The sequence below is a fragment of the Globicephala melas genome, chromosome 10, assembly GCF_963455315.2.
Source record: "Globicephala melas chromosome 10, mGloMel1.2, whole genome shotgun sequence".
Classification (NCBI taxonomy): Eukaryota; Metazoa; Chordata; class Mammalia; order Artiodactyla; family Delphinidae; genus Globicephala; species Globicephala melas.
The window spans coordinates 17,053,021-17,078,737 of record NC_083323.1 but is presented as its reverse complement, the minus strand read 5'-3'; the positions used below and the strand labels follow the sequence as shown (position 1 = coordinate 17,078,737).

Sequence of the window (25,717 nt, the reverse complement as noted above, 5' to 3'; positions counted from 1 at the left end):
AGACATAACAAAGTCTTTGAAGTAATACAAATCTAAGTTCAAATTTTATCTACTACTTAACTACTTCTATTACTTGGGTAAATTTTTAACGCTTTCAGTTTTTATATTTGTCACTTGAGAAGTAGGGAAGACAATACATATCTCAGAGGACTGCTCAAAGGATTATATGAAATAATGTGAATAAAATACATATTGTCTGGCAGTTAATAGACATCATAAATATTAGTTCATATTGTTCTTCTAAATGAGCCATTTAAGAACAGTGGGTTGTCAAGTGGGGCAGAGGAAGAAAAAGAATCTGATCACCCACCAGAAGTTACTGTTCCCTACTTTGCCTCAGTTCTACTCTGGCAGAAGTTAGTTATCAACCTTCCTTTACATTTTTTTTTAAGCTCTTAATGCCTATTTCTATACTTAATATAAATGCAATCACGTATTATGCGTTCTTTTTGTGTCTGGCTTCAACCTTAGGTTTGTGGGATTCACAATATTGCTGTGAAAATACTGTTGCATAAAGGTGTAGGTCATTCATTACCCTTGCCCAATTCATTGTGAAATATGTTTTATTTCATTGTGAAACTTTACTTTTTAAAATAACGTTAAAGTTTAGCATTCTGATCAAAAAGAATAAAATACCTAGGAATAAACCTACCTCAGGATGCAAAAGACCCGTACTCTGAACACTAAGATGCTGATGAAAGAAATCGAAGATGACACAAACAGAAGGAAAGATATATCATGTTCTTGGATTGCTTAGAGGAATCAATATTGTCAAAATGACTATACTACCCAAGGCAACCTTCAGATTCAATGCAATCCCCATCAAACTACCAATGTCATTTTTCATAGAGCTAGAACAAAAAATTTTTAAACCTGTATGGACATATAAAAGACCCCGAATAGGGCTTCCCTGGTACCAAAAAAAAAAAAAAAAGACCCCAAATAGACAAAGCAATCTTTTTTTTTTTTTCCTGTGGTACGCGGGCCTCTCACTGTTGTGGCCTCTCTCATTGTGGAGCACAGGTTCCGGATGCGCAGGCTCAGCGGCCATGGCTCATGGGCTCAGCCGCTCTGCGGCATGTGGGATCTTCCCTGTCCGGGGCACGAACCCGTGTCCCCTGCATCGGCAGGCGGACTCTCAACCACTGTGCCACCAGGGAAGCCCTAGACAAAGCAATCTTGAGAAAGAAAAGTGGAGCTGGAGGAATCAGGTTTCCTGACTTCAGACTATACTACAAAGCTACAGTCATCAAAACAATATGGTACTGGCACAAAAACAGATGTTTAGATCAATGGAACAGTATAGAAAGACCAGAAATAAACCCACGCACCTATGGTCAATTAATCTAAACAAAGGAGGTACAAATACACAATGGAGAAAAAACAGTTTCTTCAATAAATGGTGCTGGGAAAACTGGACAACTATATGTAAAAGAATGAAATTAGAACATTTTCTAACACCATACATAAAAATAAACTCAAAATGGATTAAAGACCTAAATGTAAGGCCAGATACTATAAAACTCCTAGAGGAAAACATAAGCAGAACACTCTTTGACATAAATTGTAGCAATATTTTTTTGGATCCGTCTCCTAGAGGAATGGAAATAAAAACAAAATAAACAAATGGGACCTAATTAAACTGAAAAGCTTTTGCACAGCAAAGGAAACCATAAACAAAATGAAAAGACAACCCACAGATGGGAGAAAATATTTGCAGTTATGCAACTTATAAGGGATTAGTCTCCAAAATGTACAAACAGCCATGCAGCTCAATATCAAGAAGGAAACAACCCAATCAGAAAATGGGGAGAAGATCTAAATAGACATTTCTCCAAGGAAGACACATGTGCTTCTCCAAGAAGCACATGAAAAGATGCTCAACATCACTAATTATTAGAGAAATGCAAATCAAAAGTACAATGAGGTTATCATCTCACACCAGTCAGAATGGCCATCATCAAAAAGTCTACAAACAATAAATGCTGGAGAGGATGTAGAGAAAAAGGAACCCTCCTACACTGTTGGTGAGAATGTAAATTGGTACAGCCACTATGGAGAACAGTATGGAGGTCCCTTTAAAAACTAAAAATAGAGCTACCATATGATCCAGCAATCCCAGCCCTGGGCATATATCTGGAGAAAAACATAATCCGATCAGATACAAGCACCCCAATGTTCACTGCAGCACTATTTACAATAGAAACAACCTAAATGTCCATCGACAGATGAATGGTAAAGAAGATGTGAGACATATATACAATGGAATATTACTCAGTCATAAAAAAGAACGAAATAATGCCATTTGCAGCAACATGGATGGACCTAGAGATTATCATACTAAGTGAAATAAGACAGAGAAAGAAAAATATCATATGATATCACTAATATGTGGAATCTTAAAAATTGATACAAATGAACTTATTTTCAAAAAGTAGAAACAGACTCACAGAATCAGAAAATAAACTTATGGTTACCAAAGGGGAAGGACAAATTAGGAGGTTGGGATTAACATATACACACTACTATATATAAAATAGATAATCAACAAGGACTACTGTATAGCACAGGGAACTCTACTCAATATTCTAATAACATCTATGGGGAAAAAATCTGAAAAAGAATAGATATATGTAAATGTATAATTGAATCACTTTGTTGTACACCTGAAACTAAAATAATATTGTAAATCAAGTATACTCCAAAATCAAAATTTTAAAAAATCCATTAAAAATAATAAAGTTTAGCATTCTGTTTAAGTGGTTAAGATGTTTAAAAAACCTACTGTTAAGTAGTCATTTATAGAATATTTTGTTTGTACTTGTTAAACATGTAATATTACGTTTTTAAAAAGCATCATCTTCAAATTGTTTTATGTATATGTTTCACCTCTCCATCAGATTTATTCTCTCTTTTAGATGAGAAATCTTGTCAAATATTTGCCCTATCACCCAAACAAAGTACACTCAATATATCTGGAATCCAATTTAACAAATATTTATCTTTATCTAACATAGAAAACACTGTGATAAGCTTTCTGGAGCATTTAGAGAAGAATAAGACACGGTTATTGCTTTCAGTGAGATCAGAATCTAAATGAAGAAATATAATTGAAATGCCAAAAATAATCCAAGAATAATATAAAGCTGAATATTCATTTTATAAATATTTACTGTACCAGGCAGGGACTGAATGCTGAGTCTAAGATGATGAATAAAACATAATCCCTGAATGCGCCTGAACTGGCAACACAGTCTGCTGTCCTCTGGGAGAAAAACGGAAGAGATCTTCAGCAGAGCTGGAAAGTAACACCACAGGGAACCTAAACTGAAGTTCTCCAGAGCACTTCCCAAAGCAGATGACTCACGGAGGTCGATTATTAACCAAAGATTCTCAGAGCAAAGAGATAAGCCCACAAAGTAGACAGCTTCCACCTAAGACCAGCAAAGTAACAGTTATGGTTACAGATAAAAGAATGGTTTTGGACTTTCTTTTGGCCAACCAGAACCATTGCCAACACTTCATATTATACCTGAATTAATGTTACAGATGAAATAAAACAATCTGTATCTAAGCTAAAAGAAAAGGCAGTCTGGCTACCTAGGGAATCATTAGGACATGTTTTCTTGGTTAGGCCTGAAAAATCTTAGGTTATGGTAGTGAAATATATTCCACTCCCTTCTTACAATACTTCTAATTATTCTTTATCTCACACTTAATGTTTATTGTCCAGTGTCTCAAATGTTTCAACCCAGCCACTGTCCCATCAGATGTTTCAATAAATAATTCAAAGACCCCTCCTCCCAAAAGGAATTACACTGATGGACTCAAACTGAAAATCAGATACCCCATCTTCAAGAAGAATCAACAACAGAGGTGAGGGTCTGGACAATCCTTAACGAAATCCTGCAGCTTTGACTGAGTGAGGAACAAGAGTGGAGACTGAGAAAGTAAGAAGTTCCCACACTCCCAGGAAAAGACTGATCTTTAGCCATGGTAACAAGAAGCCACCAGAACTGATTTTAAATTCATTCAATCAATAAACAACTTGCCGTACTGAATGCATTTAGAAGGCAGCCGATCAATGATAGTCCTTGCTTCTGAAGTAGGCAATTAGGAACAAATCCAGTCTAATAAATACACCTCTGAGGACCAACTAACAACAGTAGTCACACCCAAGTATCCACATCTCTACAGATGACATAGGCCTACTCAAGCTTTTGAATATCTGCCCATCCCTGAACTCCAGGCATCCCTAAAACCCTACAAAAGATCAGTAATTTGCGCTGCTTGGAGAGATTTCCCCTGATCCTTTACAACAGTTAGCAATAAATTCAATTTTGTTTATCTACTTTGGATATTGAATGATGGTCTCATCATCTTTTGACACCCTTTAAACACCCCTTTTAATAAATGCAAAAATCTTTAGAGACCTTTTGCTTTTACACATTTCCCTAGATGGTACAAAAAAAATCACAACTTAGATTAGCCTTGTTATGTGGAACTAACACAGACATTTAGCTTTAAAATAAAAAAGAAGTATGGAGCTAAACGTTTATTTTTTTAAATAGCAAAAAAATTTAAATTATCGAATCATTCAAGTCAGTATTTTCTGGCTAAATATTCTGGGGTCACAATCAACCAAGATTTTATTCTGGCAAATTTCTTGAAAAATAGTTTTTATGCTTTCCAAGTAAGTGCTTTCACATAGCTGTGTTATAAGATTTTTTTTTTTTCCCAGATGATGTGAAAATTCCTCTAAGTCACGTCTGCAATTGCAGCAGAACTCGGAGCACAGGCAGTAACATCCTAACCAGCACGCTAGAAAAAGAGGACTCGCCTTCCCTGGTCCTAACTGCGTCCTTGTCAGGCTTGACAGGATGGAAGAAAGCTCCCTTTCTGAATGCCTTGCTCCACAGGGCTCTGGCATGCCGTGCCTCCAATGAGGCAGGCAATCATTTCATCTTCTGTGCTTAATGGCCTGGAGCCCAATCATACCTGTCCAGAGAATTAATCATAAATATGGATTTAGGAAAGTGTATCAATTTTAAGACCCTACAACCTAAGCTGTAATAGCATAACACACTATTGTATCACAAAAAAGACAATCCCAGGGCTAAAAAGGAATCTCAAAAAATCACCTGTTTCAACTTCCTTCCTTCACCATATTAATCAACTCCCAAAGTTAAAGTAGCTATTCTTACAACTAGAAAAAAAATTCTTAGAACTGTAGGTCCTCCCTTTACATTTCCTTTATCATTCTCTTCACACTTTCCATTCAACCCAAGCTGACAGACAGAAACCAATTAAGAGACAGAGGCAGAACAGTCACAGAAAGAATAAAGAGATCCTTACTTTCCCGTTGGAATCTGGTGGACTTAAATCCTGAGAAATGAGGAAAAAATGTGAGTGAAGTCAGGCAACCTGTTAAATCTCCTGGTCGCTTAGCTCTTTCCTTTGAGATGCCATCCGGGAATAGGATTTGACTCAATGTCGTAATAAAAGAAAAGACATAACCACACCATTTAATAGGGGCCTACTATGTGCCAGGTATTATACCTGCTGTGCAAAGAGGAATCATTATCCTCATTTTACAGGCAAGAACAATAAGACCCCCCAAGGAATTAAGTAACTTGCCCAAGGCTAAGCCAATTAACTTGCTCAGCTACTGGGTGGATATCCTGGGATTCCAATTATGGCCACGTTACCACCATATGGCTACATTTTCCTTACATAGAAGAATGACTCCAAGGATTGAGTCGAGTATTAGAATCATGGTAGAGACTCAATGCTAGATTCCACAGGATCTGACCCACTCAGTGATACCCTAAGAGACTCACTGCGCCAGTAATCCACAGCTATTAGAGATGATGATATTAAAATGATAAGACAATAACAGCACCTTACATGCATTATCTCATTTCATCCTTATAACAACCCACAAAGCAGGTCTATTCGTAGCCTCTTTTTACAGCTGAGAAAACAGACGAGAGATTACCTTGATCAAGGTGACACAGGCAGTGAGTGGTGGCAGTGAGTGGTGGAAATCAAAGCTCAAGCCCTTCCACATTATATGACACTGCATCAGAGGAATGTGTCAGATCTCTCAAGTTTGTTGGGAGTGGGAAAAATGTTGAAAATCATCGTTCTATAGAATAAAATGAACTCTTCAGTCTGGTCTGCAAGACCCTTCATGATCTTGTCACAATCTGTAGTTTTCAACCTTATTTTCTATCACTCCCTTTCATAAACCCTATGCTCCGGAAATTTTCTTAGTATTTCTGTAAATACCCTGAGTCTTCTCAGTTACTTAATGCTACTTCCTTTCTGCTGAAGTGGCATTTTCTGTGGATTCCACAAAACAAAATTTTATCCGTTATAAAGGTTCCCTCCCTCCCTAGAAATATACTCTCCCACTACTGAACTTCCGTAGCACTTAGTCCTTCTCTCAGGACCTATTCACGTCCTTGACTGGACTCCTACTTGACTTCAGTAGGCACAGATTCCATATAAACTCTGTGGAACGAATGCAATTTGGAGGCAGAACACCTGGCTGGAAGAAATATGAAGATCTAATGAAACCAGAGAGAAGAGGCAGCTTTAAGCCTCCAAGAACTGCCATCCTGAAAACTATGACCCTCCCTAAGAGCAAAACAAAATGTCAAACTTGTTCTTGTAAAACACAAGTGGTTAGGATTGTAGACTGGATCTGGACTCCGTCTTGCTGAGTGGACCTGGACCAGCTACTTAACTTCTCTCCAGGTCGAGTGCCTCATGTGTAAGTGGGAACTAATAGTATAACTTACCTCATTGGGCTGTGTTAAGTACTCAGTGAGTTCATACATGTAAAGTACCTAGAACAGTGCATGGCTCAGAATGAATGCTATATAAATATTTGCTATCACCATTTTGGAAACTCTTAAATATATATACTGAAAAAGTGGCTCAGAACACCAAACCTCAAGAAGGGATCTGTCAGAGACGGAAAATTTTCAGAATGAACAATTAAGGGGATAAGGAGATAAGCCAGCTTTTAATATAAGAGAGCCAGTACTCTTTTCTTCTCAAAAGTTGCAGATCAAGAGGAGATAAAGCTGAACACTATAAAATAACAAAAGTCAAATTACGGCAGAAAGAGGCAAATACAGACTTCTAGGTAAAATACAGAGATATTAGAACACAGAGGGCACCCAGGAACCTGGAAGAGACTGTTTTAGGCTGAACAAATGTAAAAATAGATAGCTTCTAACTTAAAAAGACTAATTCAAAATTAGCTGTTTGGACTTGAAATACAATTTTTAAGGAAAACAACATTTATATATTGCCTGGGTTCTCTGGCTAACCCATAAAAGCCAATTTAACTTAATATTACCTTAGCAGCAATTATAGATTTTAATATTAAAGACTGTTTTAGTTGCCAAATAATGTTAATATTAGCATATACATTATTAATTATGTACAACAATGCTTTGTAACAAATCATCTTTACTGTAGGAGTGGGAATTCACAAAGTCAACTATTAGAAATGCAGGAAGGGATCTGAGTGATAGCTAGGGCCACTCTACTTCCTGGTTTGCCCCGGATAGTCATGGTATGCTTGTGACTCTAATCATAATTATTAACAGCTCCCTTTCATTCTCAAAAGTGTCCTGGTTTGGACTAAAATTATATGGTTACCTTAGTGTTAGTATCTTCACCCTTGTGTTACAAGTGAGGAAACCAAGCCACAGAGCAGGGCTGTGACTTAGACAAAGTTAGGGACTTAGGAAGGGACCAGACTTAGAACCCAGAAATATCTAGGAGTCTTCCTATTACACTGCCTGGACTCACCAGTAACAAGGTAATGGCAATGACTGAGATGGGCAGGATTTGGACACCAGCGATACACATGAGATATAAAGTCTATGCGAGCAAGGCTCTCCCCATCCTGGAGGAACTTTACAGGGTCAGATGCTGAGGGCTGAGAGATTTAGGGGATCTTTGTGTACCTAAGCCTGGCCTAATTCTCTGTGCACTTGCGGCTTCTTGTCCACCACCCCTACTGATGTGGGAAAGATTATAAGAGAAATAAATTAGTTTTGGACATGTTAAATTTGAAACAACATTTCAACATTTAACTGGAGATGTAGAATAGGAAGCCAGACTGGAGATATCAGTTTGGGAGTTAGCAATGAAAGGGTGGTATCTGAAGCTTAGGGCACTCATGAGAAGAGCAGGAAAAAGAGTCCTGCAGTAAAGAACAGGGGTCAAAAGGAAGGTGAAGGGTGAGGAGATGAAAAAGGCCTTAGCGCACTGAATAACAGCTCCAAAAATGAGAGGAAGACAAAAATAATGTCTACAACAATAATGATGATAAACTGCAGCTACTACCATTACTGGAAACTTTTTACGTTCCAGCAACTCTACCAAGTACTTTATATACATTAGCTTAGTTCTCATTACTATCCTCTGAGGTAGGGAAAAAAATAAGGCCAGAGATGTTAGGAAACTTGACTGAAGCCACAAAATAAGCAGCAGAGCAGAAATTCAGACTCAGCTCTGCCTCTAAAGAGCTCTGTGATCTTTCTACAATGTTCTGCATATTGGATCTTATCTTCCCTCTTTTCCACTTTGTCCTTTGTATGTGATGATTTATAAGGCTTATAAATATTTTTCTTCTGTGAAAACATTTATTTGTATGTCTTTGTAGTTAAAATAATGACACTGAGTCATGTGAATGTGACTTCAGAACTAAGATGTTGCCAATGCTTCTGTTAGCAAGTACGTGGACCATATTTCTGCCCCAAGCCATGTTCTACTAGATGAGAAATGGAAGCTGTTTGCTCTTAATTTGCACTATTTGTGCTGTGGGTGTGTTCATGGTACAAGCATAGGTTTCAAAACAACCACGAACTATTATTTATAAAACAGAAACACTTCTTAGGAAATTCATATTCAATACCCAGATTATTAATTTTATTATGAGGGTCACTCATTTGCTCATTTAAGTTTGGCTTGGGCTTTGCTGACAATAATTTTTCTTAAGAACACGAACTCGTTGGGAAATGTTAAGATGGTGCAATTTGCACATAAGTATAAAATGAAAAAACAAACACTGCCTACTGAAAGGCAGTAATAAAAACTAAGGAGACTTCTGCTTTCAAAATTATATTAGTAAGAAGTATAAGTATTACTATTTTGCTAAGAGCAGTTTCATATTTATTGATATTAATTCAAGTTTCTCATCAGCTACAGTATATATTCTGATCCTCCCCTCCAAAAAAAAAAAAAACCTATTAAAGCACTTTTAAACAATGAAATCCAGGCATAAGCACAAAGTGTGATTCTGAAGTTACACAGGAAGATGCTTATAACTTATTGTTATAAGGAGGTAAGTCTTATTTAGGCTCCTCTCTAATTATTTTTTGCATTTAAGTCTCATCTCCCACAGCCAAGAGAAGATCCTAAAGGGCAGGGACAATATCTTCTATTTCTTTTGCACAGAGACTAGCAAGATGATGTGCACTATACAGTTGACAAAATCCCGATATTTATATTTTTAATTTTACGAAATGAGAATTTGTCATTCCACCATTTAAGGGAACCACTTTGTCTCTCCCAATTAAAAAAACAGATACAGCCAGGTTTTCCACAAGCTTTCACATGAATTTCCCATGGAATTTGGTGCTGCTAGAAGTTTAGAAAAGTTCTTAGTAACCTAATTTTCTATATGAAACAATCAGTGCCTAAAAGAGGGAGTTAAAATTTTCATTTAGAAGTGTTTTTGAGTCATTCTTTATGAATTATATTAACGAACACTATGTTGGAATTTAGTAGGCCTCTAGGGCTAGAAAAGTCTCATTTTTCTTTCCCACTGAAATAGTTTATAGCAGAAAAAAAATTAATATACTCCATACGTGCCTATCTTTTTGCCTTTTGTAGGTTATGTCATCCAAAGTTTAAGCTTTTATCTCTTCACAGACAAAGGAAGCATATTTAGCAATTCAAACACAAAGGAGAACTAGCAGAGGGTTTAAATTAAGTAGGGAAATGAACGACAATGTACTGCTCTTCCTTCTTTGCTCAAGAGATCATCAGTCTGCTTATTTGATTGATAGTTATCATTGTACCTTCTCAGGTTTATTATGCGGTCCAGGTACTATGTCCTTGAAAAAAACTGCAGAGAATAAGGCAAATAAAAGAATTAGAAACAGAAAACCCTGAGGAAGATATCAAAATTCCCTTCTGTACATCTTACTTTTTTTCCGGTACACGGGCCTCTCACTGTTGTGGCCTCTCCCATTGTGGAGCGCAGGCTCCGGACGTGCAGGCTCGGCGGCCATGGCTCACGGGCCCAGCCGCTCCGCGGCATGTGGGATCTTCCCAGACCGGGGCACGAACCCGTGTCCCCTGCACCGGCAGGCGGACTCTCTACCACTGTGCCACCAGGGAAGCCCCTTCTGTACATCTTAGAAGGAAGGCCAGCAAGGTCCATCACAGCCTGGAATTCCTTATTACGCTTTTGATATCACAAATTAACAGGTTTTGAGCAGTCAATAGAGCATCTGAATAAGAAAGATGTGAAGGCAGAGGAAATGACTGCTTAGAGAGAAAGAACCCAATCATCTCTAAGTTTGTAGAAGAAAGTCTACTCTGGTTCTGTGAAATCAAAGTTGTGGGTTCAGTGGGCTAATCTGTTGACACAGATGAAAAATTCTGTTCTAAAGCCAGTGACTGTACCCTTAGCCACAGCTAGCAGTCTCACAAATGCTGACTCATGGCACAGAAGGAAGAATGGGTGATCAGCATGGTCAGCTTGGTGCTGACCCATCCTTAATGCTGAAAAAAAAAACCCTTAAAATGCAGTGTGGTTGGTGGTGTACTAAATATGGATGCCTTTTGCACATTACTCCAGCCTTGACATATTCCAACTACTCTGACTGCTCTTGGGCACCGGGCAGGAACAGGAGGAAGAGTATAATCCGTCACACCTACTGACTGTGGTTCAGTGGACTTAATGACACAACAAAAACACATTTGTTATGTTCCTTCTAATTTCAAGACACATAATAAATACCTAAACAATGAAATGTGTGACATGTAAGCAGATTTTTAAATTTAAAAAATAGCTTCAAAAAACGGAGTCAGTGTGCACTTAAGATGAACAAGACATGAACTCGACTATTCTAAGTCTCAAACAATTTCAAACTCAAGTTTACTTTTTACTTTTCACTTTAAGTAAGAAATAGTCAGCTACAGGACCAAAATTAGGAAGTCAATATGCTCTGAAAGGGCTTCCCTGGTGGTGCCGTGGTTGAGAGTCCGCCTGCCGATGCACGGGACACAGGTTCGTGCCCCGGTCCGGGAAGATCCCACATGCCGCGGAGCGGCTGGGCCTGTGAGCCATGGCCGCTGAGCCTGCGCGTCCGGAGCCTGTGCTCCGCAACAGGAGAGGCCACGACAGTGAGAGGACCGCGTACCGCAAAAAAAAAATGCTCTGAAAAACCTTAATTTAAAAAACTCCTTACTATGTAAAAATTCAAACATACACAAAAGTACACAGAATACTACACATTATCCCCACAGCAGTCTCACATTCCATCCTTCAGCTTCATCAATTTTCAATTCCAATTCCCTTTATCTAAAGCCAACCTTGCACTTTCCCTGGATATCAAGTCATGTCATCTCTAAACATTTCAGTAAATCCTTGTAATTTTGACTGAACCCTGATACAATTTGTGATATTTTGTGTTTTACTTTTCATTGCCTTTTACTTCCTTTCTTTTTTTTTTTAATTTTAAATACCTAGGTCAGTGAAAGAGAGAAAATTTGAGCAAGAGAAGAAAATTCAGATTTTTCAGTTTTTCTGGAATTTCTAGTACCTAAATACAGTTGTAAACTTTCTTCTTCCTGAAGGGGGTGACAGAGCTAGCAAGATACAGTCATTCAGTTTAACAAATACTAATTGAGCACTAGGAATGGGGCTGGGTGCTAGAGATTAAAAAAATGTGTAAAACAAAGACCCTTTCTCTAGAATGGGTGAGACAGACACAGGAACAGATTATGTTAATGTGAAGTAGAAAAGCTAGGATAATGGTATTCACAAGGTACCATGGGAACAGAGAATAAAGGCACCAAATTAGGTATTCAAGAAAGGCTTCCAGGAAGATGACATCTGAGTAAATCCAAAAATACTGCAAAGAACTGTCATGATGTCATTATAATAAATTCAATATAAAGTTTCTTCCAAATGGATTTCCTTCATTCAGTTGGCTGGGGAAATTAGGTGGTGTGGGGAAATTTCCTTAAAGAACATTAGTTTGGGAAGAGAGTGAAATATCAAGAATTCAAAAAACAACGACTCTATCATGTCTTGTGGAGAATACCAAAAGAAAAAAGTCTTGGTCTCTCCCCTCAAGGAGGTAGGAATCCAGGTGGAGAGAAATTAAACAGGCATTAGAAAATTTTACTATATAATATTCAATCAAAATATAGAGTCTAGTGATGGGAAGACTGGTGTGGACTGAAATATTTGAATAAGGGCTGGGACTTAAACCAAGGTTTTGAATATAAATTTAATCCACATCCAAAAAGGAAGTCAGTCAAGTAAAGGATATTAAAAGATGAGTCTTAAGTGGTGAAGGAGTCTTTGTCTTTAAAAAGTACATATTTAGGGACTTCCCTGGCAGTCCAGTGGTTGAGACTTCGTCTTCCAATGCTGAGGGTGCGGGTCGATCCCTTGTCGGAAAACTAAGATCCCACATGCCTCATGGCCAAAGAAACCCCAAAAAAACATAAAACAGAAGCAATATTGTAACAAATTCAATAAAGACTTTAAAAAATGGTCCACATCAAAAAGAAAAAAGTCTTAAAAAAAAAAAGTACTTATTTATTCTGTCCATCTTTGGGCTGAGTGAAGTAGGCAGGGAAAGGTCAAGATTTTTTATCTCAACCTCAGTCTCTAAAGAGATGTGTGAATGTGTGTGCTCATGTATGTGTTATATATGTTAGTCTCAGAGCATGAAGATTTGATTTGACAATTTACAATCTCATTCTAAGCTATTGCATTGAAATAATGCACAATGTCAGGTGCAAAACCAAAGATCTACTCTGGCAGATTATCTGATTCTTAGGGAGAAAATAAAAACTAAAATCCATAAAAATGAAAGTTGTAAAAGACACATAAGAAAATTCAGTCAATACTATAAAATTAAAAAAAAATCCAACTGTTATTCAGAGATTAATGGCTCACCATTTACAATTCCATGTTAAAACAACAATAGTGTCAGCTAACACACATATAGCATCTACTATGAAGCAAGCTTTATGTAATTAATTCATTTAATCCTCAAAAGTGACTATGAGGTAGGTAACACTATAGATCTTCCTTGACTTATGATGAGGTTACATCCCAAAAAACCATGATAAGCTGAAAATACTGTAAGTCGAATATGCACTTAATACAACTACCCTACTGAATATTGTAGCTCAGCCTAGGCTGCCTTAAACATGCTCAGAACACTAACATTATCCTACAGTTAGATGGGCAAAACCATCTAACACAAAACCTATTTTATAATAAAGTGCTGAATAGCTCATGTAGTTTACTGAATCCTGTACTGAAAGTTAAAAACAGAATGGTTGGGTACAGAATGGTCTTAAGTGGATCGGTTTATCAGTTGGTTGCCCTCATGAGCACGTGGCTGACTGGGAGCTGTGGCTCGCTGCCACTGCCCAGCATCATAAGAGAGCATCATACCGAATATCACTAGCCCAGGAAACGATCAAAATTCAAAATTTGAAGTACGGTTCCTACTGAATGCGTTATCGCTTTTGCACATCATAAAGTTGAAAAATCGTTAAGTCGGACTGTCTGTATCCCTCCCACTTTATAGAGGAGGTAACTGAGACACAGAGAGATTAATAATTACTCTCCTCAACTCTAGTTTTTCAAACTTTACTGGTCAGAATTTGGGTCAGAGGTTAACAGAAGACATATAGGAATACTGTGAGCATAAGGTTGAAATCTAATATTTTTATGAATTCAGAATAATTTCTTATATCCTTCATGAACTTAAGAGAAATGATGCATGATAGTATGTTGGCACAGAACCATAAACATAAACATCAAATCCATCCATGAAGTGAAGAGGGATAAGAAAATATATTTGAAATATTTGCTCTAAATAGGAACTTGCTCTAAAAATGGCATGCTTACAAACAGACCAAAGAATAGTCTCTTAAATATTTCCCATAGGATTGAGGAATGCATCTTTTTCATAATACTTACACACATGGAGAACATAAATTATAATAAATGACCATATCATATGTAGCAATAAAGATAGCCAGTAGTAAAAATGCATTTGAAGTAACTGTTGTCCCTACTGAATAGTAGAAAAATATAACTCCCGAGGTGGAATTAGCTGCTTTTTCTTCCAAGCTCTGACAGCAAATTACGCGTAGCTATTCCCAGCGTTTATATTCTATTACAATATAATATAGTTATTTGTTCATGTAGTAGTCTTCCCTCCAGGCTGTGAGTCCTTGAGGATAGGGTCTGAATTTATTCATCCTGGGATTTAAAACCCATCCCTGCACCTAGTAGAATGAAGGTTTATTGAATGAATGAATGAATGATTTGATAAGTGACTTTTAACAAAATCTTGGGTGCTATAAAGCATTATAGAAAAGTTAAAAATATCAATTAAGTCATAAGCGTTTTTGTTATTTTATGAGCGGATTCTTGTCTCCTCTGCCTGGCATTTAAAGCCTTTCTACATTGGCCCTAATCTACCTCCTTAACCTCATCTTCTCTTCTTTTAGTTATATCCTCTGTATGAATTACTTGCTCTTTCTGGCATAAGCTCTGTGCTTTCTCATCTCTATGCTTTTACTCAGTAACCTCCAAAAGTTTTAGCTTATGCAGCCCTTTCAATATAAATGAGTATACTTACGTAACACTGTGCTAACGTTTACTGTAAAGCGATCATAAAAATAGGAGAAAATAGACATTTTAAACAAATGAGGTAGACATATATAAATAGAAGTTTTAATCTTCTCTTTCTGCACACAATGCATTGTTTTGCACGTACTTCACTTTAAAAATCACTGATTTACACCAGGAGGACAAATCTCAGAGAGTATTTGTGAGAATGAAGTAAATCTGTACATGTAAAGCACTTAGAACAATGCTGGTCATACAGGAAACACAGTAAATGCCAGTTAATTTCATTAACATCATTATCATCAATGCAGTTTCTTTCCACATACTTACCCTCCAGCTCCACTCCTACAAACCCCCTGAAGGCCAAATTCAAATGTTATCTTTTCAAAGAATTATTTGAATGCATCTCTTAAATTAGGATTTCTCACTGTAGGAGGTACCAAATCCTACAAAGCTTAGCAAGAAGCCATGGCTAAGAAGCCAAAATAAAGCTGCAACAGTTGGAAAAAAAATTTAGGATGGGTTTATGGAAAATGAGGCAAATGGAAAAAGATGTGATTATTAACCCAAAGAAAAGTAAAATACACAAAAAGGAAATATAATACATTATCTGGCTCTATAGTAAACAATGTTTAGATAGACCCAATAATAGAAACACTGACTACTAATTTAACCAAAAACTGTTATATAACCATATGGGAAAGATGTGGCATTATAACAGCCCCCAAGCCCTCAACTTTTATTAGCAAAAGTCTAAAGAAGATCAATCACGAACTAGAAATTTAGGCATATTACTTTAAAACTTATAGATAAATACCAGAAGAAATTTAAGAACAATAGGGAAAAAGAGAAGATTTTCTTTCTAGAAGCTTCTAGAAAGATAAAAGTAGTTCTGTACCATGAGATCAGCAGTGAGAATGGCATGTGTTGTTCTTTTCAATGGTAGCAGGAGAAGTTAAAAAGCAAGGAAGCAATGCCTTCAAAATTCTAAAAGAAACAATTCTATATCCAGTCAAGCTATTCATGTAAAAGCATTTTACAAAATGCAAAGACTCAAAAATTTTTCTCCTCTGCAGCAGTCTTTCTCAGGAATTTATCTGAAGATGTGTTCATACAAAAGAAGAGAACAAATAAAAGGGAAGACACAGAATCTAGGAAACAGGAAATTCAACGGTTCTATTGATCAAATCATATTAAAAGTTACTGGTTTTAAGAAGATCAAATCAATATGAAGGCATTCAGCTGAGTTTTGAAATGTTAAAATATTTCTTATGCCTTTAGATTTACAGTTACACTTTTACATCAATCTGAGCATAAAAGAGATTGCAAGAGGTTTCAACTCTTACCTGTAACACGGCAGCAAATAAGTATACTACTACGAAGATTATAGTTAAAGAAGTGTGCCCACTTTTCATCAAATGAATAGTGTAGAGGAAAATTAAATGCCCAGGTATCACTAAAAGCAGTAGAACTTGAGCAGACTTATTATTTACTCCTGTAATATAAAATGTAAAAGTTGTTAAAATCATATTTTGGTGAGTAATAGGTCACAGTTGTTAAAATTTGAGGATTACTTCTAGTTACTATAGTGCATAGAATCACATAAAATTCAGTTGCTAAAAATAAATTTTAACTATTTACAATTCACTTAATTTTTAAAAATTCTCCCTATATGTTATATATTAATTAAATAAAAGGTGGTTGGTAAAAACATGCTATGAAGAACACTGGTCAAACTATAATATCTATTATAAAAACAGAGGAAAGACAAAAGAAAAAATATGAAGTTCTTAAAGTACTGAAATGTGGTTTTTTTCCCTACATCATTTAATTCCTTTTTATTGACCATTGTAATGACTAAATGACATCTCATGATCTTCTAATAGAGGACCTTTGGTTATGAAATGTTTTAATTTTATTTTTCCTTTAGAATTCTTTCACTGCAATTAAAAGACTGGGCATTTCTGATCCTCATTCAAAAGTTACATTTATTACATTTATTTTCATCAGAAAGAAAAAACTGTCAAGAATTTAAAATTGTGGTTTAGTTTTTTGGATATCATACGCCTGGGACAAAATAATGTCCTTGTAACTGAGGTTATCCCCTCTCATTCTGCTTGTTTGGAATCAAATGCCTACATTTAGAAAGGTCCAAAAGATTAATATGCAAAAGACAGATGGTATATCTGTCTCCCTAAATCACCTAACAGTGCTTTCTTATATGCACAAGGTTCCTCTTTCCTGACTCCTAAAGCAAGATATCCCAGAGAAAGAGAAAAACTATATAAAGCTCCTCAGCAACTGCAGAATTGATCCAAATTGTTTTTTTTGTTGTTGTTCACTGAGATTTAGTGAATACAATCTATTCTAGTATTTAAAATCTATTTAGCTCTCAGAAATGGAAAACTATGCAATATTCACAAACAAAATATGTATTCAACAAATGTTGCCTGCCTATACTCATAGAGAGCAATAGTTCCTGAAATAAAATATGCAAGAATCCACAAGCACCTACCTGGACCAAAAAAAGTTCTAAATGGGTAGTAACCACCTTTGGGTTCATCGGGCAGTTCTCCTGGAATGCTGTGTAAATGGAGGTAAGTAGAAATCCTGCTAGCCTGAATGGCTACCAAATTACCACCAATACCTGAAACATAAGGAAAAACAAACAAGGTAGTTATCTTCATATTTTAAATAATGTGCATATATTCAACTGAATACAAGCCTCTTTATGTCACATCCTGGGCCAAGAAAATAAACAAACAAAGAACTCTTCTGAAATGTTGATTTATTAAATGCTGAGGTAGATATTCCAAAGACATAAAATCACTGCTGTGAAAGACTCATTATTTTTTCAAATCTAACTCACTCTTTGGTCTGAAAGCAGAGTAACTAATTTTTAAAAATTACTATCACAACCAAGATATAAAACTAGGTAACAAGATATTCCATGTTTATCATCTTAATGACAGGGAAAACAAGCTAGATTTATTCAAATAGACAAGGCTTGATACATGTCTCTCAGGTTACTAAAGAAATGGGTATAAGACACTGAAAAAATTACTCAAGAAAGTCATCTTTTAACCTAGATTATCTTCTCAAATACTCAGAGGAAGGGGAGTTGATGCCTAGAAGTGAAATGAATTCCAAAGGGTGGTAAGTGCCCCCAAGGTAAGTTAGGACACCCAAACTCTTTCTCCTTTAACAGATTATGGGGAAGAAGAGGTAGTAGTCATAAAAGCAAGTAGGAAGGAAACAACTGAAAATTTCAAATTCTTTAATGCTGAGTGTGGGCTAACATAACCATCTAGAACACCTGGGAACCCTAGACACAAGGGGAGTCTACATTCACGGGTCAACTATTTCTGCAAGCCTCCCCTGGGCACTTGTGAGACAGACTGAGGTAGGACAGAACACTTGAGAGAGCCGACCTTGGTGGCACACAGCAAGAAATCACATCCATTTCTGACTCCCTCTCTCATATGAAACAAAAGCTGCTTGAGGTGATGAAGGAAACACTCCAGCTACCCGACCCCAGGCAAAGATCAACTGCCACTGGAGGAAGAGCAGAAGCAAAAGCTGTCTACTGCTGGAGAAGTGGAAGGAAATCTTCCTGCTTAAGACCAATCTGAGTAATTGATTGGTCTTAAGAAACATTGAGAAGGCCTCACCTCTGTGGACCAAGTGCATAGGAACTGCCTAAGATTGAGACTAGTGCAAGAGAATCCCAAATCCCATCCCATGCCTTGCACCATGTAACAAGTATCAACAACCTACCGTGAGAAGAGAAGCAAGAGCACAGATAGTTAAGCCTTTCATGCTCCAGGCATACAGCGCTCCAAGCTTCACACTGAGCATAAGGTAGCAGGAGCTCACTGATAAATCTGAAGTCAGTGGTGCACTGAAGTTAACTATAACAACCACAAAAACCAGACCCAGCTCAACTACTGATGAGACTCACACAGTCCTCCATACTAATGACCTAACAGAAGAAAAAGCCTGCCTTTAAGGCATAAATAATATTTATCTCAATCTCCAATGTTCTTTTATACACAATGTCCAGCATTTGATAAAAAATTTCTGAGATAGTAAAAAGCAATAAAGAAAACAGACTACTGTCAGGACTTAAGAAGTCAATAGGACCAGACTCAGGACTCAGGTGTCGAAACTATCTGACAAGAACTTTAAAATTACTATGATTAATATGTTAAAGGATCTAGTGGGAAAGAGGTTACAATATGCATTATTAAAAGATGGGAACATAAATAGGTTAAAAGTAAAGGTACGGAAAAAGATATACCATATAAACACTAGGGGAAAGAAAGCGAGAGTGGCTATATCAATATCAGAAAGATGAAAGAAAAGACTTTATAACAGGGGATATTACCAGAGAGAAAAACAAACATTGAATAATGGCTGAGGAGGTCAACTCATGAAAAAGACATAACAATCCTAAATGTAGTTGCACCTAAAAATAGATCTTCCGAATACCCACAGGAAAAACTGATGAAACTGAAAAACAAACAAACAAGAACCAGACAAGTTGGTATTTATACTTGGAGACTTTATCACTCTTCTCTTATTAACTGGTAGAATACACAGATTTTTAAAAAATCAAAACTATACAGGAGATTTTAACAATAATAACAACCAACTTGATCTATAGGACATTTATAGAACACAACACCCAACAAAAGCAGAATACATATTCTTTACAAATATACACATGGAACATTCACGCAGATAGACCATACTATGAGCCATAAAACAAGTCTCAATAAATTTGAATAAACGGGAACACATAACGTATGTTTTCTGGCTACAACAGAAAAGATAGATATCTGAGAATTCCCCCAAACGTTGGAAAGCAAACAATACACTTCTAAATAACCCACAGGTCAAAAAAGAAATCACAAAGGAAATTTTAAAATATTCTGAATTTAATGAAAATGAAAACACAACATATTGAGATAAGTACTGCACATAAAGCAGTCCTTAGAAATTCACAGCATTAAATCTTATATTAGAAAAGATGATCTATTATCAATGATCTAAGGTTCCCATCTTAAGAACCTAAAAAAAAAATTAAAAATTAAACTGAAAGGAAGCATAAAGAAGGAATAAGAAGTATAAGAGCATAAATCAATGAAATAGAAAACAGAAACAATAGAGAAAAGAAATGAAACCAAAAGCTGCTCCTTTGAATAGATCAAGAATAAAAGAAGACACAAATTTCAATATTAAGAATGAAAGAGGAGTCATTACTACAGACTATGCAGGATTAAAAGAATAATATGGTTATACCATGAACAGCTTTATGCCAAAAAATAATAGCTTGGGTGAAATTTTAAAATTCCTTGAAATATACAAACTATAAAAACTCACTTGGCAAGAAATAGATAACATGAATAGCCCTATATCTATGAAGCAGTAGTTCTCAGCTGGGGGTGATTTTGCCACCAATAATCGACCCCCAATCCAAAAAAAAGAGATTTGGCAATATCTGGAGACATTTTTGGTTGTCGTAATTTGGGATGTTTCATTGGCATCAAGTGGGCAGAGGCCTGAGATGTTGCTAAACAAACCACAGTGCACAGGATCCCACCCCCTACAACATGAAATTATCTGGCCCCAAATATCACAAGTGTCAGGATTGAGAAACCCTATATTGAGGAAATTGAATTCATAGTTAAAAACTTATTCATGAAAAAAAACCTTCAGGGCCTTATGCCTTCATTATCTGGAAACTGAGAGAACATGCCTTTAAATAACTTGTGAATTAAAGAAGACATCATAATAGAAATTTTTAAACATTTGTATTTGAATGGAAATTAAATATTACATACAAAAGCAGGTGGGGTGCAGCTTAAGCAGTAGTGAGAAGCACACTTAAAGTCTTAAACGCACATACTTAAAAAAGAAGGAAGACTTACTGACCTAAGCATCCATCTCAAGAAGTGGGAAAAGACAGAAATATAAACACAAACTTGAATCAGAAAAGTAATAAAAGAGAAAAAAGTAATAAGAAGATCAATAAAGCTACATATCAGTTATCTGAAAAGAAAAAGAGAGTAGGGACAAACAATAGGAAGAAAAAGGAAGCCATAATTACTACCAATATTTTAAAAATAAGATTATGAACAACTTTATGCCAATAAACTTGACAATTTAAATGGGAAAATATTCTAAAATATATATAACTTAACAAAATTAACTCAAGAAGAAATACAAAATCTGAATCATTCTATGACTAAAGAAATTAAATCTAAAATTTTCAATCTTCTTCAAAAAATCACCAGGTCCACATAAGTTGTTTGCTTTGTTGTTGTTGTTTTTTTCAAGTGATTTCTACCAAATATTTAAGTAACAAATAATAATAAAAAGAATAGATTACAAAATCTTACATTACTTTACAGTATAAAGTGTATGAGTAAGTATATCTAACACACATAATGAGACTAGCATAACTCTGAGTTCAAAATCCAACAATGACAATATGAAAAAGGAAAATTATAAGCCAATCTTATGAATAAAAATAAATGTAAAAAAGATATCAAACTGTTGGCAAGCCAAATCCAGCAAAATGTTAAATGTGTAATACACCACAACAAAACTGCATTTATGCTAGGAATGTAAGGCTGATTTAATAATTGAAAATAATATAATACGGTACATTAACAAATAAATGAAGGAAAAAATAATATGATTATATGAATAAATGCAGAAAACTTGATAAAATTCATCATTTTATTATTTATTATTAAAAACTCTTAGCAAACCAGGAATTGAGGGGTACTTTTTTAACCTGGTAACTACACATGCACACACGCACGCATACACGTGAAATCTGTGATATACAAAAGAGGTACTGCAGATCAATAAAGAGTGGTATAGATTTTTCAATAAACAGTACCAAGACAGTTATTAATATGCCAAAAAATACCATGAAATTGGACCCCTATTCTCATACTATACACAAAAATCAGTTCCAAGTAGATTAAAGGCATCATGTGAAAGACAAAATAATTAACATAATTAGTATAGAAACTTATTAAAGTTTTAACCACTCATGAAGTTAAAACCCCATCATGATCTCATCATGATCACCGGTTATATTTTTAAACTATAGCAGAATTATTACCTTGAATAGCTTCCCTTAATGTCAGAAATGCTTTCTCGCTATCACAACATACTCTACATTTCTATTATGAGCAAGTCTATCAGAATTTCTTTTTTTTTAGCGGTACGCGGGCCTCTCACTGTTGTGGCCTCTCCCGTTGCAGAGCACAGGCTCCCCTGCATCGGCAGGCGGACTCAACCACTGTGCCACAAGGGAAGCCCCCAGCATTTCTTTTAAATTACTTAAATTCCTCACAGACTAACTGCACTACTAGAGCTAGTAGAGAGCTTTTAAATATTGTCACATAAATTAATAACATTAATAAAAAACAGATTTTCAACATACTAATTAGTGAGAGCTTTCAGTATCCATAAGACCTAATTTCTAAGTGCCTTATTGCTAGAATGAGCTCCACTGATAACAGAAAGTTTGATAGTATGAACAAATTCAGAAGGTTCATCAAAGGACTGCTTTAAAATCCAACTTCATGCTTTATTAAATTTAGAAATATATGTTTCCAGCAAATGTTTAGCACAGAATAGATTTCACACCATAGAATATATTTCAAATTATGTCAATAATTCTTTTGGGCATTCCTAAGGGAACCTGAAATAAAAGTTCATTTTGTTCAAAAGCAAAGCCTTATAATCAACAGCACAGCAGATCTAGTATCTTCCATATATACCTACATATTTTGGCCATCTCCACACATCTCTGCATTTTCACCTCTCCTCCTTTCATGACTCCTTATCAGAACTCACACACAGGAACTGCTCTTTTAGTTTCAAGAAATGCAAAGGGATAGGGGAGATGTGTCTTCCATTTTTTTCTTTTTTTTTTTTTTTAAGAAGAAATACATGTAAGCCCCTCAGAGTGAAGACCCTTTCCTCTAAATGAGGGCAGGCACATTCACCTCTACCACTTCCTTCCGGTGTACGTGTCGGCAACCTGATGAGTGACTTACAAGGTCTCCAAATTTTCTGCTTCCCTTACCCTAGATCATGCATTCTTAGTGGGGACAAAAATTTGTTCTTGGGGGGAGAAAAAAATTTTTCACTCATTTTATGTATAAAGCACGGATATACATACAGTATAGAAATGGATAAACTGGATATCTGTGATATTAAAATTTCATGGGTGGGAACATTTAGGGGAAAAAATGTTTTAAATGGTTCCCTCAGAGGGTCATAATGAAAAAAAGGTTGAGAAACACTGCCTCGATCGGAACTTCCCAAACCAGGATGCCTTGAATAGTTTACAGCTGTGTCAAGATACTGACCTTCGAAGCTCTGCAGGGGCAGGCTGGTTGCCTCTGGTTCCAAGTGGCCTCCTTCTTCTCCCTAGTGTGCCATCTAATATTACAATTTTCTGTGTGTGTCACGACATGAAACAGGTTGGGAAATCTATCTACCTTCTTGGGACAACTGAGAATGTCATTATAGGTAAGGCCCTTCACCTTAGTCTCTCTTCAGGACTCCTTTTCTTACCACATTGAAGTAATAAGGGGTATCCTTTTTTTCCAAGGCTACTTTGTAGCCCATCATTCTGTGGACTTTGCCCTTTCCTTCTTCACCATCTCTCATGCATCCTCCATCTTTCCTTTTCTATTACTCCTTTGCCTCCTTGTCAATAAACATACCTATATCCCTCCTACCTTGGAAATTCTTCATTTGGACACCTAGCTGTTATTCTAATTCTTTTCTTTTCATAGTCAACCATTTAATAAGAAATCTAAAAGTGCTACTTCCAGGATTTTTATTTTGTACTAAATATTTAATAGATACAGAAATAATACTTATAAAATACATATAAGCTATAAATAACCATATTGCAAAAACACCCATGTACCCATCACCCAATTTAAGAAAAGGAATACAGCATGATTTTTACATTTGAAGTACCCTATGTGCCCTCCCCAATCCCATGCCCTTCTTCGTCAATCAGAGTAACTATCCTGAATTGTGTTTTTCATTCTCTTGTTTTCTATGTTATGACCACATATATGTGTATTCCTAAACATGCTTTTGAACTTTATAGAAATGGGATAATTCACATATATTAAGTTCCTAAAATTCATCTTTGTTGTTATGTGAAATGTAATTTTTTAATTTTGATTGTTCATAACATTCTATCTAAGGCTATACCTTCATTTATTTAGCCATTGCTTCTACTCAACAAAAATTGAACTCTCAAATGACTTCCAAACCACTGAAGAAATGGTTCCTTCTGAATCATTTCCCCTGGCTACACTAACTGAGCTCATCCCTCTTCTAACCAATTGATCTCTAGCTCAACTCTTTCTGTCCACAAAATATTCACTCCTGGGATTGCTAACTTCTTTCAGTATCTAAAGAGCTCCTATCTAAATATTCACTCCGGGCTTTCCTGGTGGCACAGTGGTTAAGAATCCACCTGCCAATGCTGGGGACAAGGGTTCGATCCCTGGTCCAGGAAGATCCCACATGCCGTGGAACAACTAAGCCTGTATGCCACAACTACCGAGCCTGCGCTCTAGAGCCCGTGTGCCACAACTACTGAGCCCGCAAGCCTCAACTACTGAGCCTGTGAGCCACAACTACTGAAGCCCACGCGCCTTGAGCCCGTGCTCCTCAACAAGAGAAGCCACCTCAATGAGAAGCCCACACACCACAACGAAGAGTAGCACCCACTCGATGCAACTAGAGAAAGCCCGCGTGCAGCAACAAAGACCCAATGCAGCCAAAAATAAATAAATAAATAAATTTATAAATATTCACTCCTATCTAAAAAGCTTGTAGAATATACCAAAGAGGAGGAAATGCTAAGAAACCAATTTCTATGGTTACACACAGGAGAAATTGTTAAGGAAAGTAATAAACGTTGCCATCACTACTAGTTTTTTATACAAATAGTAAGAACCATTTTTCTATTTATTTTTTTTTTTTACCTTTTTTTAATGCACTTCACCAGTTCCTAAGTATATGAAATGTTTCGGGTATAATCTAAGTTGTGTTATTTAATAAGATAACTTCAAATTCGGTGACATGTACTTTGCAGCAAAACAAAGCATGTTCCTTAAACTCATGCATTTATTCATCCAGCAATTACCAAATCCTAACATGCTAGGCACTATCTCTAGGCACTAGAGAGTCATACAAAAAAGAATCATCATATAAAATAATTATGTATGTTAAAAGTATGCTGTGGAAGCATAGAAAAGAGAATTTTTTTTTTTTTGCCCATGCCGCATGGCTTGCGGTATCTTAGGTCACCAACTGGGGATCAAACCCATGCCCTCGGCAGTGAAAGTGCAGAGTCCTGACCACTGGACTGGCAGGGAATTCCCAAAGGGAACTATTTTGCAGAAGAGGTGACATTTTAATTGGGTCTGAATGAATGAGCAGAACTTGGTAAGTAAAAGAAGGGAAGTGAGACAGAGGGAACATCAGGTACAAAGGAATGGTATAGAGAAATGACATGATCTTTTTGAGAAAGCAACAAAAATTCAACAAGATGAGAATTTTAAGAATTGGTGGAGTGGTGGAGAAATGAGATTAGAGAGGGTGATTTTAGGGCAGATTGGGCTTACTGAGTATATTACGCTAGATAATTTGTACTTTATCTCCAGGAAACTTAACTGTGATCTTTACGTAAGCAAGGGACAGGATCAGCTTTGTTGATCGGGAAGCTAA

General features: G+C 36.3%; 1 protein-coding gene across 2 annotated transcripts in view; it reads right to left on the bottom strand.

Moving 5' to 3' along the window:
- Window positions 1-25,717, bottom strand: part of SLC41A2 (solute carrier family 41 member 2) — a 132,282-nt gene that overhangs the window by 19,522 nt on the left and 87,043 nt on the right. For both annotated transcript variants that reach the window (XM_030856194.2, XM_060306268.1), the window contains exons 9-10: window positions 17,442-17,573; window positions 16,273-16,421 (exon numbers count right to left, since the gene is read on the bottom strand). In XM_030856194.2, the coding sequence (XP_030712054.2) occupies window positions 16,273-16,421; window positions 17,442-17,573 (281 nt within the window). The remainder of the gene's footprint in view (window positions 1-16,272; window positions 16,422-17,441; window positions 17,574-25,717) is intronic.